Genomic DNA, 13,395 nt, shown 5'->3' with positions numbered 1-13,395 from the left:
ATAGCCAAGGAAGTGATTGAAAAAAAGGGATCATGATTTTCCACGATACCTTCTAGTAACCTGTCAGGCTATTACACTATTACGATCTTGGGCTCACGCTGTGCATGAAGGAGTCACGTTACGCACGCATGCAGCCAAGTCAGCCGTGTGCTCGCGCCTCTGCACGGGACGCGCAGCCATGCATCGCGCGTTTATTACACACAAGGAGACTGTCCTGCCTCCGAAGCGGCACCGGGGTTCGCGAGCGCGCCGCGAACACGAGGAAGAGCAAAAGGGAAGGAGAAACGATTACACGAAATACAATACCTTCGTACGTGACATTCAAGCGGGTTGTTGCATTTTCAGCAGACCGTGATACGTCCCCGTCTCTACTAAACGCGCGGAACTTTTCCATCGCGACGATGGGAAGCCCGACACGCTGACTTCATCTTCTTTTTCTAGTAGAAACGCTCGCTACTCTTTTATGAGCGACTCTGATTTACTGCTCGCGCGATTGCACCGAGCTGCTGATAACGAAGCCATGACAACCGCGTGCGTAGAGCGAAATACGCTCGTTCACAGTGTTTATCGCGCCTCCGTTTCGCGGAGAGGATTTTCCGACATCTTTCGGTCGAAAGTCAGTTCAGAATGCGACGCACGTTCGCGATACGTTCTACTGACTCAGCTAGATTTCGTTTTTCGAAGAAAGAAAATCTAGGAAGCAAGGGAGACACTTAGAGTTACGTCTTATCGTTAGTATCGTTTTGCGATTTACATGTAAAGTACTGCCTACGTGTAGAAAATTAAGTATGTTTCTCTGCGTGTTAGAAGTGGAAAATTTGACGTATTCGCGAGATAAACATGAACTTCTTTCTAATATCTTGGAAATGGACTCTGTGTACGTGTACCTATTTTATTCCACATATTCCTAAATGACTATTTATAAATAATTCTCTGCATTCTTTGTGCTCTTCGTAATATCTGTATTTTTAAATAATTGCCTAATAAGTTTTCCTTGCAACTTGGCACAAGGGCAATCTTATACCGCATAATTTACATAACTATAATACTGTGCTTCAAGACCTAGGTCTTCAGACCTTAAGCAGCAGAAGAATGATATTTGATATTGTGTTTGTTAGTAAGATATTAAGTGGACTTATACCTTGTCCTGATATTATTGAACTCTGCTTTAAATGTACCTGCTAGGCCCCTTAGAGGCTTTCCTTTATTACATGAAGAGCTGCATCGAACCGAGTATGGTCGTTCGAATTGTATTAATAGAACGATGCATTATGTTAACCATCTTCATTCGAAAATCGACATATGTAGTCAATCTGTTCATTTTCTGAAGTTCTCTTTCATCTGAATTTTAGATTAATTTATCTTCATTATATCTTTGTGTGTACACTCTTATCTGTTTGTATAATAATTTTGTATTTTTCACTATTTCTCCTACTTTTATATTCTTTTATATGTACCAAAAGATGTATACCCAGGAAATAAATTAAATAGACTAAATCGAACTAAATTCAATACAAGAATACTTATGTACTCTTAGAAAGCACAGGCGTCCCACTGATATGATTTTCGTTTCCATTTGCATAATAATGCTGCAGATGGAACTGCCCCGTCCCTGAAGAGTTAAAATATGGTTTTCGAAATCGCATGAAATTTGTAATTTGCTTTTTATCATAGAGTTTGAAATATGAACAACATTCAGTGCATAAAATTATCTAAATATTTCGTTAATTTAACAAGATCAAAATGATAAGTGCAACAATTGAATCTTTCATCAGTATCTTTCAATTGCTTCATGAAAATAGAAATATGTGTGTCAAATTTACATATATTGTCGCCTTTTTTAGCGATGTCTATTATGAAAGATTTTATAACTAACGATAAGCGGAATGGCTCTAGCCCCTCATAAATTCAATCTGATAGGGAAAATTTCCCATTTGATAAAGATAGCGATGTTGTGTACATACAATGCGCAACTCGTGTATTTGTCACTTGACTGTTACCCGAGGACAACAAACAGTCCACGAAATACATGTACGTTGATGTTTTTAATACATACAGTATCTGTGAATGTGTAAAAGTTTTTGATATGAATATAGATACTATCTTTACCTACGTAATTATACTCAAAGCTACTACACACAATCGAGCATACTCGCTGACATATCAAAACTGTTTACATAGCTTAACCTTTTGTAAATGAGTAGATAAAGGGCATAGTAGTCAACATGGATTAGACTAGTTTTGGTGTTAATAGTAAACTTCCTATTCTGAAAATTTCTTAACACACTCACGAGCAGAGAAACTTCGATTTTTGAAAAATCAATACCAACTGGAATGCTAAAATTTCAATACCACATATATTTCGAGGCCATTTTCGAAGCATTAATGGTAAAAGACACGCTGTATCAATAAACTTCAATACTTCAATACAATGTCTCAATTTGTCAGTGTAAAACCTAAAACAGGTCCTTTTGAGTACCTATTTGTTATAAAAAATGAACTAATATTTCATATTTATACTATTTTGCCTAAATTTCTCAAGATCCTCTGTGTAAGGTAAATGTCCCAATACCCAGACGACTAAGATGTCAAACGTCCCAGAAAATGGACTATCTAAAAATACATGAAGCGGTAGTTAACTTGTGGTAAATCAGTGATAAAAGGTACTCTCACATTTTGTATATCCCTGGTATTTACCGGAAGTGGTAGAAATAAGACAGAAAAAATAAATTATAAAGTTCCTGATTATATTATTATAAAATACTATATAGAGTTATAAGACTTATACTACGATTATATTTCATAATTATAAAACTACAAAGAATTTAATATAACTTTCAATGTTGTAGTTTTTATCTCTGCCCTAGCATAGAATAAATGACCAAACGATATCGAAAAATTAAGAACAATACAACTGCAAAATTTTCAATAACTTTTCATTTTTGACTTTTATTTCATTGCCATTCATTTTATGCTCTGAATAAAATTTCCAATCCTGAAAATTGAGAAACTTTTCTAGTGAAATAGGATTTATACCTTAAACCTAAAGCATCCTTTGGATAGGTAGCTTTGTTTTCTTCAGCGAGCTACTATTACTTCACTGTTTATGCTTACTCGATGCTCTACTGTATTCTCATCGTTATTACACTAAATATGTGTAACCCTAAATAACAGAGATGTTGAATATCGGAAATTCGATTGATCGAGGTTCTACTGTATCTCTCCTTTCCTAGTTGTTCCTGTCGTTCATAAAAAAAGGAAACGCAAGAAGAAATTCACCACTGCATCAGCAGTAATGAAACTCGTCGTGGTTTTAACACCAGCTGCCATGCGTGGCGCCTGAAAAATTCCCCATGAAATTTCCACCGATTCGCCGAAGCACGTGGAAAACATTTCTTCGCGTCCGTGCAACGGATGCCGGCGCGGCGGACGAAAAAATGAGCAAGCGAAACGTAAACTGAAGGAACTTTCACTCGTCAGAGATCGTGGTGAACGAGGCCAGACAGGAAACAATAATCCGCGAGTGGAAAGGAAAAAAGGCGAAGCAGAAGAAAAAGGTGCACGAGTAAAATTGGCAACTCACATTGATCGAATATCTTAAGCATCGCTTTCTTCAGCTGCATAATCGTGCGCTGACCGTGGCGAGGCGCCTCGACGAAGTGGAACAATCGCGTTCATAACCAACGTCGTGGCCGTGTAAGAACCGAGCGGTGCTCGTCTAGTGTGCGGCTCGCTCATTCGAGAGCAGTCCATCCTCGAGACACGAAAACCGCGGTGTCCTTCAAGGACTGACCGTGCGTCTCACAGGACGCTTGGTTGTCTGGCGAGCCACGGTGTTCCATGCCACGACCGCATCCTTCTTCCCCTCGCTAGGCCCTCTCGTTTCCTCTTCTCCTTTGCCACGCTCCCCACCTCGGGGCCGCTGCTGTACTCGAGCTTCGTGCGTGCTTCACGTGCGACGCAACACGCGCTCTCCACGAGAAAAGTTGAGGCGCGCGCGCGCGACACCGAGTTCCGAGGAAGCGGTCGTCCGTCCTCCTCACTTCCGCCGCGCTGGAATTCGTACAATGAATGAACTCGTTCGTATAATCGCTCCCACGTACAGGGCCGATTTCTCCGGATAAATTCGCCTCGATAACACCCACGTGGCTGCGGCTGGACTCGCCGAGGAACTGCCAGAAAACTTCGCGATAGAGATCCTAGGGAATTAGAGATGATCAATTCTGCTCCAGAATAGGCTACTGGCACCTTTGGAAACTGGTGAACCGGTTGGTCACTACATATTATTTATTTTAGAGATGATCTTTAGACGTAAAGGATACTCAACGATCGAACGAAGTGTCCTATCGAAGACGTAGCACTAATTATTAGCGCCGTATGGGAAATGGACTAGCAACCGGTTCTAGAGTGCAACGTTAAACGGATCCAATGCTAGTGGATTCCTCTTAGGAGCGAGCGGCGTTCGTCGAAAACTTAAGCGGCCAATTATCGAGAGTCATCGATGTCCACGCGATTTAACGATCTATGCCGTTTCGAGCCGCGCTAATCGGAAAATCGTTTCGGGGAATAACGCTCGACTATTTTTCAAGTGGCGCGTAGCTTCGCGATCGTTCCACGAATCGCTGAATGGGCGTGCGCTCGAAACGCAACGATCGAGCGATCGAACGGTTGATTGGCCAAGTGGAATTAGCCTGGCAACGTGTTCGATCAACAGACAGCTGATTTTGAAATGTATCGCCGCGAGCACCCGTGCCCTGGTCTCGCGCTGTTTTCCCAAATCGAACCGCTCCGAACAGCTATCCGCCATTCAAATGATTTCTGCGCCCAACAAAGAATACGGGCGAGACGCTCTGATTTACGAGCGACCTGCTTCCTCTTCGTTTTTTTACCGCGAGTGAAAAAAGGGGGTCGTACGCCGTATCTTCGATGACGCGCTCTTCCAGTTACTCCAACTCTTCTTTTTCCGCTATCCGATGAATTGTGATACTCTTATCACCTCGATGAACATATTGTTCAATACAGAAGACGTTTTCACCTCCGACTCGCTCAATTTCTATACTCTATCCGATCTTCCTTTCACATTTCTATTTCGCACGTTCGCGCGGCTAGTTCCAGGAACTCGATGCCACCGATGCTCGAAGCACTCTGTGTCTTCACTTCGCCACTTTTTCGTCACTTTTCCGTTCAACCTCGCAGGAAGAGGCAATCGGAGGAAAGATACACAAACGGGACGGCTCTTTATTGCGGGCACCAACTCGGCCACCTTTTATCGCGCGAATTCCAGCGTTTGCTCCGCCACGCACTGTGATGTTTCACGAATTGATGCGTCGCGATTCAGCTCGATGCTTCTTTTCGAACTTCGAACCCGCGAAAATCACCGTCCCGACACACGCCGCGGCGCGGTGGTCTCCGTTTCGCGATAACCGATCCACGGACGTGCAGGCGAAAGAAAAAGTCGACCGTTACGACGGAGGACACTTTTTTTCTCTCGTTGCGTATGAATAATGCGCGTGACGCGCGAATCGCACGCATAACGCCTCCCGTACCAGTTTAACCGCGACTGCCGCGCTGAGTCGAGTCGAATCGAGTTACTCTCCGCGGACTTGAACCGAACTACCTAGAGGGGGAGTGCGAGACAGAGAGAGGGAGACAGCGAACGAAGGCAGCTGCGACTGACTGAGCGGAAAGGGAGCAACAGTCGGCCAGTGAGAAAGGAAAGGGGGAGGGAAGAGATTTTATGGCGAGGAATTTTCAAAAAGTAAGAACTCGAGGAATAGTAGGAGGATGGTCGATTTGAAGATAGAGTTCATTCATTTGTGCTGGTAATTATAAAAGTGATCTAAGTTACAAATCTGAAGAAGTTGAATTCGTCGCTCATTTTGTAACATCAGTCAAGGTTATGCTAAGTAAATGATGAATTCAATTCTTTTAGAGTTTTGACTTAAACCACTTTCATCATTAACGACACATGTGAACTTGGAGCATTTAAGTAGAGCAGAACGTCGATTATCCGAAACAAAACATAACACAGCTGTTCGAATAATCAAACTTTTCGGACAACCGAATCGTTCTATTTTTATATGCGAGAAAGCCATTTATTGTGTAATATGTTATAGATATCCATATTGAATACATAAATAAAATATTTGAACCAAAGTTTGACAATTGTCTTCAACATTTATTTTTGTCATTATCACACACACACACATATTTTGTGTAATATACTAATATTATATAATATTTTGTGTAATATACTAATATTATATAATATATTATATACTAACATTCACTAATATAGTATATTATATATTATACGATACTATGTACTAATATACTAATATATTATACTGTATCATATTAATATTATAATATTATAATTGATGTTATAGTTTCACTATGTTTTAATGTAGAGAGAGAAAGACAGAAGAAAAAAGAGAAGATGTAGTCAACAAGAAAACATTGAACACTTCGTTCATCGAAGTTCCAGTAATTCTATAATCTTATTGCTAGTAATGAATCGAAAGATTAAATCAAGTAAGAATTACATTTTCATGGTAATTTTCTGCTCCAAGTCGTTTTAACATATTTCATCGTGACAACTTAAAAGTATTTGTCAGTAAGAGAAATCCAGCTTATTATGAATGTAAATTTTGTACATTTGTTTATTTGATTAAATCAGTTCTTTTAGAACAGTGTATGTAAATCTATATCTCTTGTTAAGATACATTATTTCCTCAAGAAGTGTTTGGTTTTCCGCGTCATCACGTTCGTCACTATCCCTACTCTTTATTGGAAATGCGTGGAACAAATAAATAGGCAAATAAGAATGATATCCACATTGCGCTGAGATATCGTCACCGATCGCGAGCCGAGGTGTGATTTTATTGACCACAAGTAAATTTATCATATTTTTAAAGGGAGAGAATCTTCAAAAGCGGGACTTATATTAAATTTATGCTCGTATTTAGATTTAATACTAGACCTAAGAAAACGGTCAAAGTGATCGATACGAGTATTACTATTACTTATACACATTTTATTCTTTATGAACGTTTTTACTATGCAAAATATATAAATACACTTTATGTCTACAGGTTATGTGTTTCTTCAAAAACTTGTAGTTTTAACGTATAAAATAAAAATAGATATACGTTAATCTCCATAGTCCTAGTGCTAATTGCATTCAATTATGCTTCTATACAGATCTTTTTATATGATCTTCATTTAACAAGGTTTAAACAAAAATTCAATACACTTTGTTTGACCAAAGAAAGTTGAAGTGACACCTCTTCAAATATCTCCATTTGAATTTATTCTTGGCAGAATATCCTTGTTTGAGAAAGAATTGCTTAAATTTATATTTATAAGAAAAACACTAATGTTTCGAAGTAATGTTAAATTTGAAAATGTATTATAAATATCCACCTTACACTCTAAAATCTCCAAAATAAAAATTACACTAATATAATGACACAAATTTCTTCTATTTTATGAAAAAATTGTATAAAAGAAAAGAAGAATAAAATAACAACGAAAAAAATTTAATTGATAAATATTTTTAATAATCATATATACTTAAGTATATTATTTTACATCTTTGCATTCTTCATTTTAATGACATTATTTTCGAGTATAAATTTGTAAAATATAAAATATGTTTAAGTGAATTAAAATCAAATAGATAAATACTTATTTAGTTTTTGAAACATTTGTTTGAAAAAAATTTATTATTTATACTAGATTTTAACATTTGCTGCTAAACCTTCATTTTTTCATATATACTGGATTCTTTTACACGATTTTATTAAAAACCTATTTACTGTGTTAAAACAAAACTGGGGATATTTACATTATCCTAAGATATAAGTAATGACAGTAAATTGTATTTTTTAAAATTGCATTAATCAATATTCAAAAGAATAATTAATAACCTGCACTCATATTTTGTTGTTTGTTTCGTTCCTTAGTGAATAGAAGGTACAATATCAGGCAATAAATCCTGTACATTGTCATATTTCAGTAACTGGAACAATAGATCCAGAATTTGTATATACCAGAGATAATTTATCGATGTTATTATGTGTTTCTTGTTTTGAACATAAATCTAGAACCCTAAATTCTACATCCACTTCTATCATTTTATAAAATATTTGATATGGCAAATTCTTTTAAATTTCATTCAATAGACCTCTCCTCAATATATATGTATATAAGTATTTTACAACTTCTTCGCCAGTACTTTTCTCTCCTTTTGAAATTTTATTTTCTGCTTTAGTAGAGTCTTTAATGGATTTATATAATTTTCAGAGAAAGCATTTATACAGTTCCATTCAACAGGTCAATTCCATTCTATTCATTGAATTCCATTTTTCGGTATTTCCCAGTTAAGCCGCGGTTTCAGTTCACGTGATCTCGCGTAAATTCCTGCGATTTCAAAGTTTAAAATGCAAATGTGTAATGTATGTGTGACGCAATGTCCATCAATTCGTGCGAAATCTTATCCACTTTAATCACAATCTAAATAATCATTTCTGCATCACAATAAACACTCTCTACTAGTTTCTCCATTTTTTTAAATACGCAAAACAAATAACGATAATTGAATACATTATGGGTTCAATAGATACAAAACCAGTATTTTCCTAAATAAAAAACGAGAAACGAAATGATTAGCAATTGATCAATTAGGAAATAAGGTTTAAACCTAATTTCAACTGCAAAGTGATAATAATCATTGCCACACAGTGGAACAGACGCACGTTAAATGCGGTGTAAAACATGTTATGACTTATATCATGTATCTATCTCTTACTGTTTTATTTTATGTAGTTCGATCATATATTTAATTCGTTTTTCCTCTTTCGTAATGCAATTCCATCAATAAAATTGCTCCCTTTGCATACTTTCATACATATTTAAGTTAACCTTGTGAATATCAAATATTAAACTTTATTTTTCTAGCATTAAGGTAAATTAAAGCTGAGCCTTTACTCTTTCCAATGAAAGTAGACAGAATATCGTATCGCATTGCATTCGTTTTAAAATAAAGAATGAAAATTAAATGTATTTAATCAGCTGTAACTCAGAAAAATTCAATAAAATCAAAATTCAGTTTGGTACATTTTAAGTATGTACGTAGCTTCGTTAATTCCATCGCCTGTCGTTTCATTTAAAAAAACTACGTAGCTATAAAGAATGATTTCAATTTCCAATGGAGGTTAACTACTTCAAACGCACGTAGCCATACTATAAATTAACAAAAGTTAAAAAAAGTAATCTGAAATGATAGCTTAAATATCGAGTTAATTACCAGTCTGCATTTTTTTGATAGTGGAAATACTTTTCTAAAATGACTCTTTTCCGCGTTTAGCTTGCGTTTGCCCCACTGTGCGCTGATTCCAAGTTTCGAGTGTTTTTCAAACTTAGCACTGCATTGGTTAATTCACAAAGGTTCACCCTATATTATGACTAATGAAACAGGAATCTCTGAATGGAGCCAACTTCAGCTCATTCTCTCCATAATTGGGTTTATATAGGTTGAAACAGAAAGAAACAATTCAATTATTAATCGAATTACATCCGATCGGCTGTTTCGTAATTAACGATTTAAAGCACAATAGGAACAAAGCGCGACGCAGAGCTGTTGCTCTTTTTCTTCCGCGAACACGTGAGAGGCGCGGAAGCGCAATCCGAGCGGACTGATTACGGCATGCAGCGAACAAAAGAAACGAGATTAACGAAGCTGAAGTTCTTAATCCTCCAATCTTGCGAAACGGATACCAAACGACAAAAAACAGCGGAAAAAGTTGCACAGCTCTCAAAGAAGGAATCAAGCTGCGAGGTAAACGTAACGTTTTACGTAAACGTTCTCTCGTTCAGGCTCATGTTTAATTTGAGAAAATGACAAGTTTTCACGTGGGAAATTTACCAATCACGTGGGAGCTTTCACTCACGTGGACTTTCGCGTTGCGTCGGGCGAGGAGCCGAAAATTCATTCGCCGGAAAAATGGCAAAGTGCATTGGCGTCAACTGAGGCAAAAGAGAATGATGGTTTCGAAGACGAGAGGCCAGATAAAAATTGTTATCTGCTCCGTTCGCCAACGTGTATGTGCTTACATCGACTTTTGTGTGATAACCACACGCCCGTTCCTCTATTTACATAAGCATACGAACGTCTTGCGAAAGACGGAGCTAGAGGTAGAAACGAAACGAAATGTAGATTGTGCTTCTTCATTCTCATTTTACCAAGGACATTTGATTCGAAGTGGTGAAACTTTCGGGGTTTAGACAATTTTAGGGCTCTTTACGTGCACCCCATTATCGCATTATTGGATAATGCAACAAACTTCGGTATTAATGAAATTTTTTAAAAATATAAAACTATAATAAAATGGACAAAAGGTTATGGTATTTTGAAACTTACTTTTTTATAATTGTAGTGTTATTTATAAATTATTAATCACTATTTTTTTTTCATGTTGGTATGAGGATTTGTATATAAGCAGCACAAAATATTATAAATATAAAGATTGTTTAGTTTTATATGGTCTAGTGGAAAAAATGTTTTCCACAATGTATCATTTATTTATTGTTCCACATTTGTGTTTAAAGAACAAAAAGATTAAATGTACATTTATTAATATTCATGTTCAAGTTCTTCTTTTATCAAGTACAGACATTACATATAGTCAAAAACTATGTATTTTTATTTTATGGACTACAAAAATGATATTTGTAATGTACTTTATTGTTGTCAACGTATTTCTGGCAACGAATTTTCCACTAATTTAATATTCTTAATAATATCGAAGCTACTGTTTTCCCCTAAAATGTTAAGCTTTTAGATAACTATATATATATTTGTAAAAATGAATTTTATAAAATTCAATGCATCAATGGTTTGTTTGTATAAATTCAGAGTAATGAATGAATTCAGATCTAATTCATTATAGACATTTGTTACTATCTTCTTAAAGGCGAGTTTATTCTAACATTTTTAAAAGTCTTGCATGTATCTGGTAAATGATATAGCATTTAAATTACGAGAAACTTTTCCATCTTTTGAAATATATGGGTATTACATATAACAGAGTTTCACAGTTCCACTCTATTGGGTTATCCGGAAAAATTGTATTGATATCCTGTAGATACGTAGTTTGAATTCTTAGGAATAAATGCAAGTCAATGAAGGTATATAATGTTTATACAGTATATTAGAAAAGGTTATCGTACAGCGTATATATCTTGTCAAATAAATAATTCGAGTTAAAGTGAGTATGTACATGTACGTACATATTTCAAGTTGCAGCGGTTTTCACATCGAAGCAGGAAAATGTGAACAAAACTGTAGGTACCTACTCTTATACATCTCTCTTATTTATCTACTCTCTGTTTATCCACTAGATATTAATATTTAATGTTTTAAAAATGATGCATTTGATATAGTATCGAAAATTTGTATGAACCTAAACAATCTCAACTGTTTGTCCCTGTTTACTTTAGTTTCGCATACTATGATGCAGAATTGAAGCATTTTCAGGAAGCAAACTCTTTCTATTGTTCCTGTTTAGTGTCCTATAGATAATGTTTCTGGTTCCTGGAGGGGCTAGAAAAACTAAGGCTAGCGATGCTGTGAATAGGTGATGCCTTTCTCTTGACAATAATTAAATTTTATACCTCATATCAGTTTTATTGTTGCAAAAGTGATCATGAATTTATCATATAATTGCGGGAATTTGGTTAGTCATGTAGCGGAAACCTTTAGTTAGTACTAGTTGGTAGCTCACAGGTCTCCGCCTTAGAATCTCTCCAGATGAGACACTTTGGTGACTCAGAACTGTTATCTAGGACGTATTCATACATTTTTCATTTTTTATTTCTCGTTTGCTTCTCATACTCTCTTATTCTCGCGTTTCGCACAAGCGGTAAAGTTACAGTTGTCAATGTCTTGGTCACTGGAACGAAAAATCACTGGTCGTACGGTGTAGCCTACTTCAGATCGAAATAGTTTGCTATTAAGGATAGTACGTAGTAATCAATGGAAACATTTATGGAATAATGAACTAAATGATGGGTTAATTCTGCACGCAAGTTCTCATGTTTCCTTGTGGTGTTTCTAATTTTGTTCTGATATTCTAATTATTATGCCTCTTTCCTGTCCTTCCTCGAACATGTACATACGTATGTGGCAATTGACTAGAAAATATTTTGACTATGTCCTGTTTGACTATGTCCTCCTTTGACTGGTCCTACACATTTTTCAAAATGTTTACTAAGGTAAATGTTCCAGTAGCCAGCCATATCCTGGTACTCAAACACTAAGGTTAATTTTATTTAATTTTAAGCTTAAATTCTAATGTAATTAAAAATAAAGAATAACATGATAAAATAGTATACTCAGCTACTAGGACGTCATAATTTATTAACAGAATATGCATTTTTAGTTTGATCACTTAATAGGTCATTTGACATTTTAATCGTTGAGGTATTGGAACTTTTAACTGATTGGTCAAAATAGCAATGAGTTTGTGTTAGAGCGCAAGACATTTTTTATCGTATATACAGTTTGATCCAAACTAAGGTATTGATCTCTATTAGTCTGCTTTTATAAGTAAATCATTACTATAAGAAAATTTGAGAAAGTACTTGAAAACAAGAACTAAACTATTACGGTGTAGAATTAAAAGAAAGTTTTCTATTTTTCATTCGTTAAAATATAATAATACTTTTTTAAAGATGCACATAACAATTCTCGAGGAATTTACTCAACTATCTTATCAAAAATTATGAGTTGTTACTTAGCCGAAATGAATAAACTGGTAAATAATATAATTTAATTTATGTCAATTATCGGCTACTAAGGTACTCTTTTTTCTCATATTCTTTAAATGGCGAAAGTTTTGGCTATTGACATAAAAGTTAAGGAAGAATTTTATTCAAATCAGTAAAATAAATTAGTAAATAAATAAATGAGTAAAATAAGTACTTTTAACGCAATTTTATATTTTTTAAAGGTAGACCTACAATATTACGAGACTTTGTCAATAAATTAAGGTGCCCTTATTTTCCCATGTGTAGCAAACCTAACATTGTTTTTCATCCGGAGTGCATGAGAGCAACATTACGAAAAACTCTTATGGTACCATTTAGTAATACAAAACAGCATTGCAGTAGAAATTAATAAAGATTTATGTGAGTTTACATAAATCATTAGTCAAGTTGTTTACTAACTTATTTCATAAGCACATTAACTGGGGCACACAGGTATCGACAAGGACATTAACTGGGTATACATTAATGTATTCAAAACATTCCTACAGGCACACTAACTGAGACAGGAGTTCCTTTTTTATTCTTCTTAAAACATTACGAAATATTAATTTATTTAAATTCAGC

General features: G+C 35.6%; 1 protein-coding gene across 3 annotated transcripts in view; it reads right to left on the bottom strand.

Moving 5' to 3' along the window:
- The window catches only part of LOC143186909 (dual 3',5'-cyclic-AMP and -GMP phosphodiesterase 11), a 175,835-nt gene that overhangs the window by 71,505 nt on the left and 90,935 nt on the right, over positions 1-13,395 (bottom strand). For 2 of the 3 annotated variants that reach the window (XM_076390762.1, XM_076390763.1), the window contains exon 1: positions 3,584-5,543. The exons of the other annotated variant lie outside the window; for it this stretch is intronic. In XM_076390762.1, coding sequence (XP_076246877.1) covers positions 3,584-3,623 — 40 coding nt within the window. In that variant the 5' untranslated portion in view covers positions 3,624-5,543. Of the gene's footprint in view, positions 1-3,583; positions 5,544-13,395 lie in introns of those variants that run through there. 3 annotated transcript variants of the gene reach the window in all.

This window comes from Calliopsis andreniformis, unplaced genomic scaffold (assembly GCF_051401765.1).
Source record: "Calliopsis andreniformis isolate RMS-2024a unplaced genomic scaffold, iyCalAndr_principal scaffold0022, whole genome shotgun sequence".
Lineage (NCBI taxonomy): Eukaryota > Metazoa > Arthropoda > Insecta > Hymenoptera > Andrenidae > Calliopsis > Calliopsis andreniformis.
The sequence above is the reverse complement of the archived record's forward strand: the minus strand, read 5'-3'. Positions and strand labels throughout refer to the sequence as shown.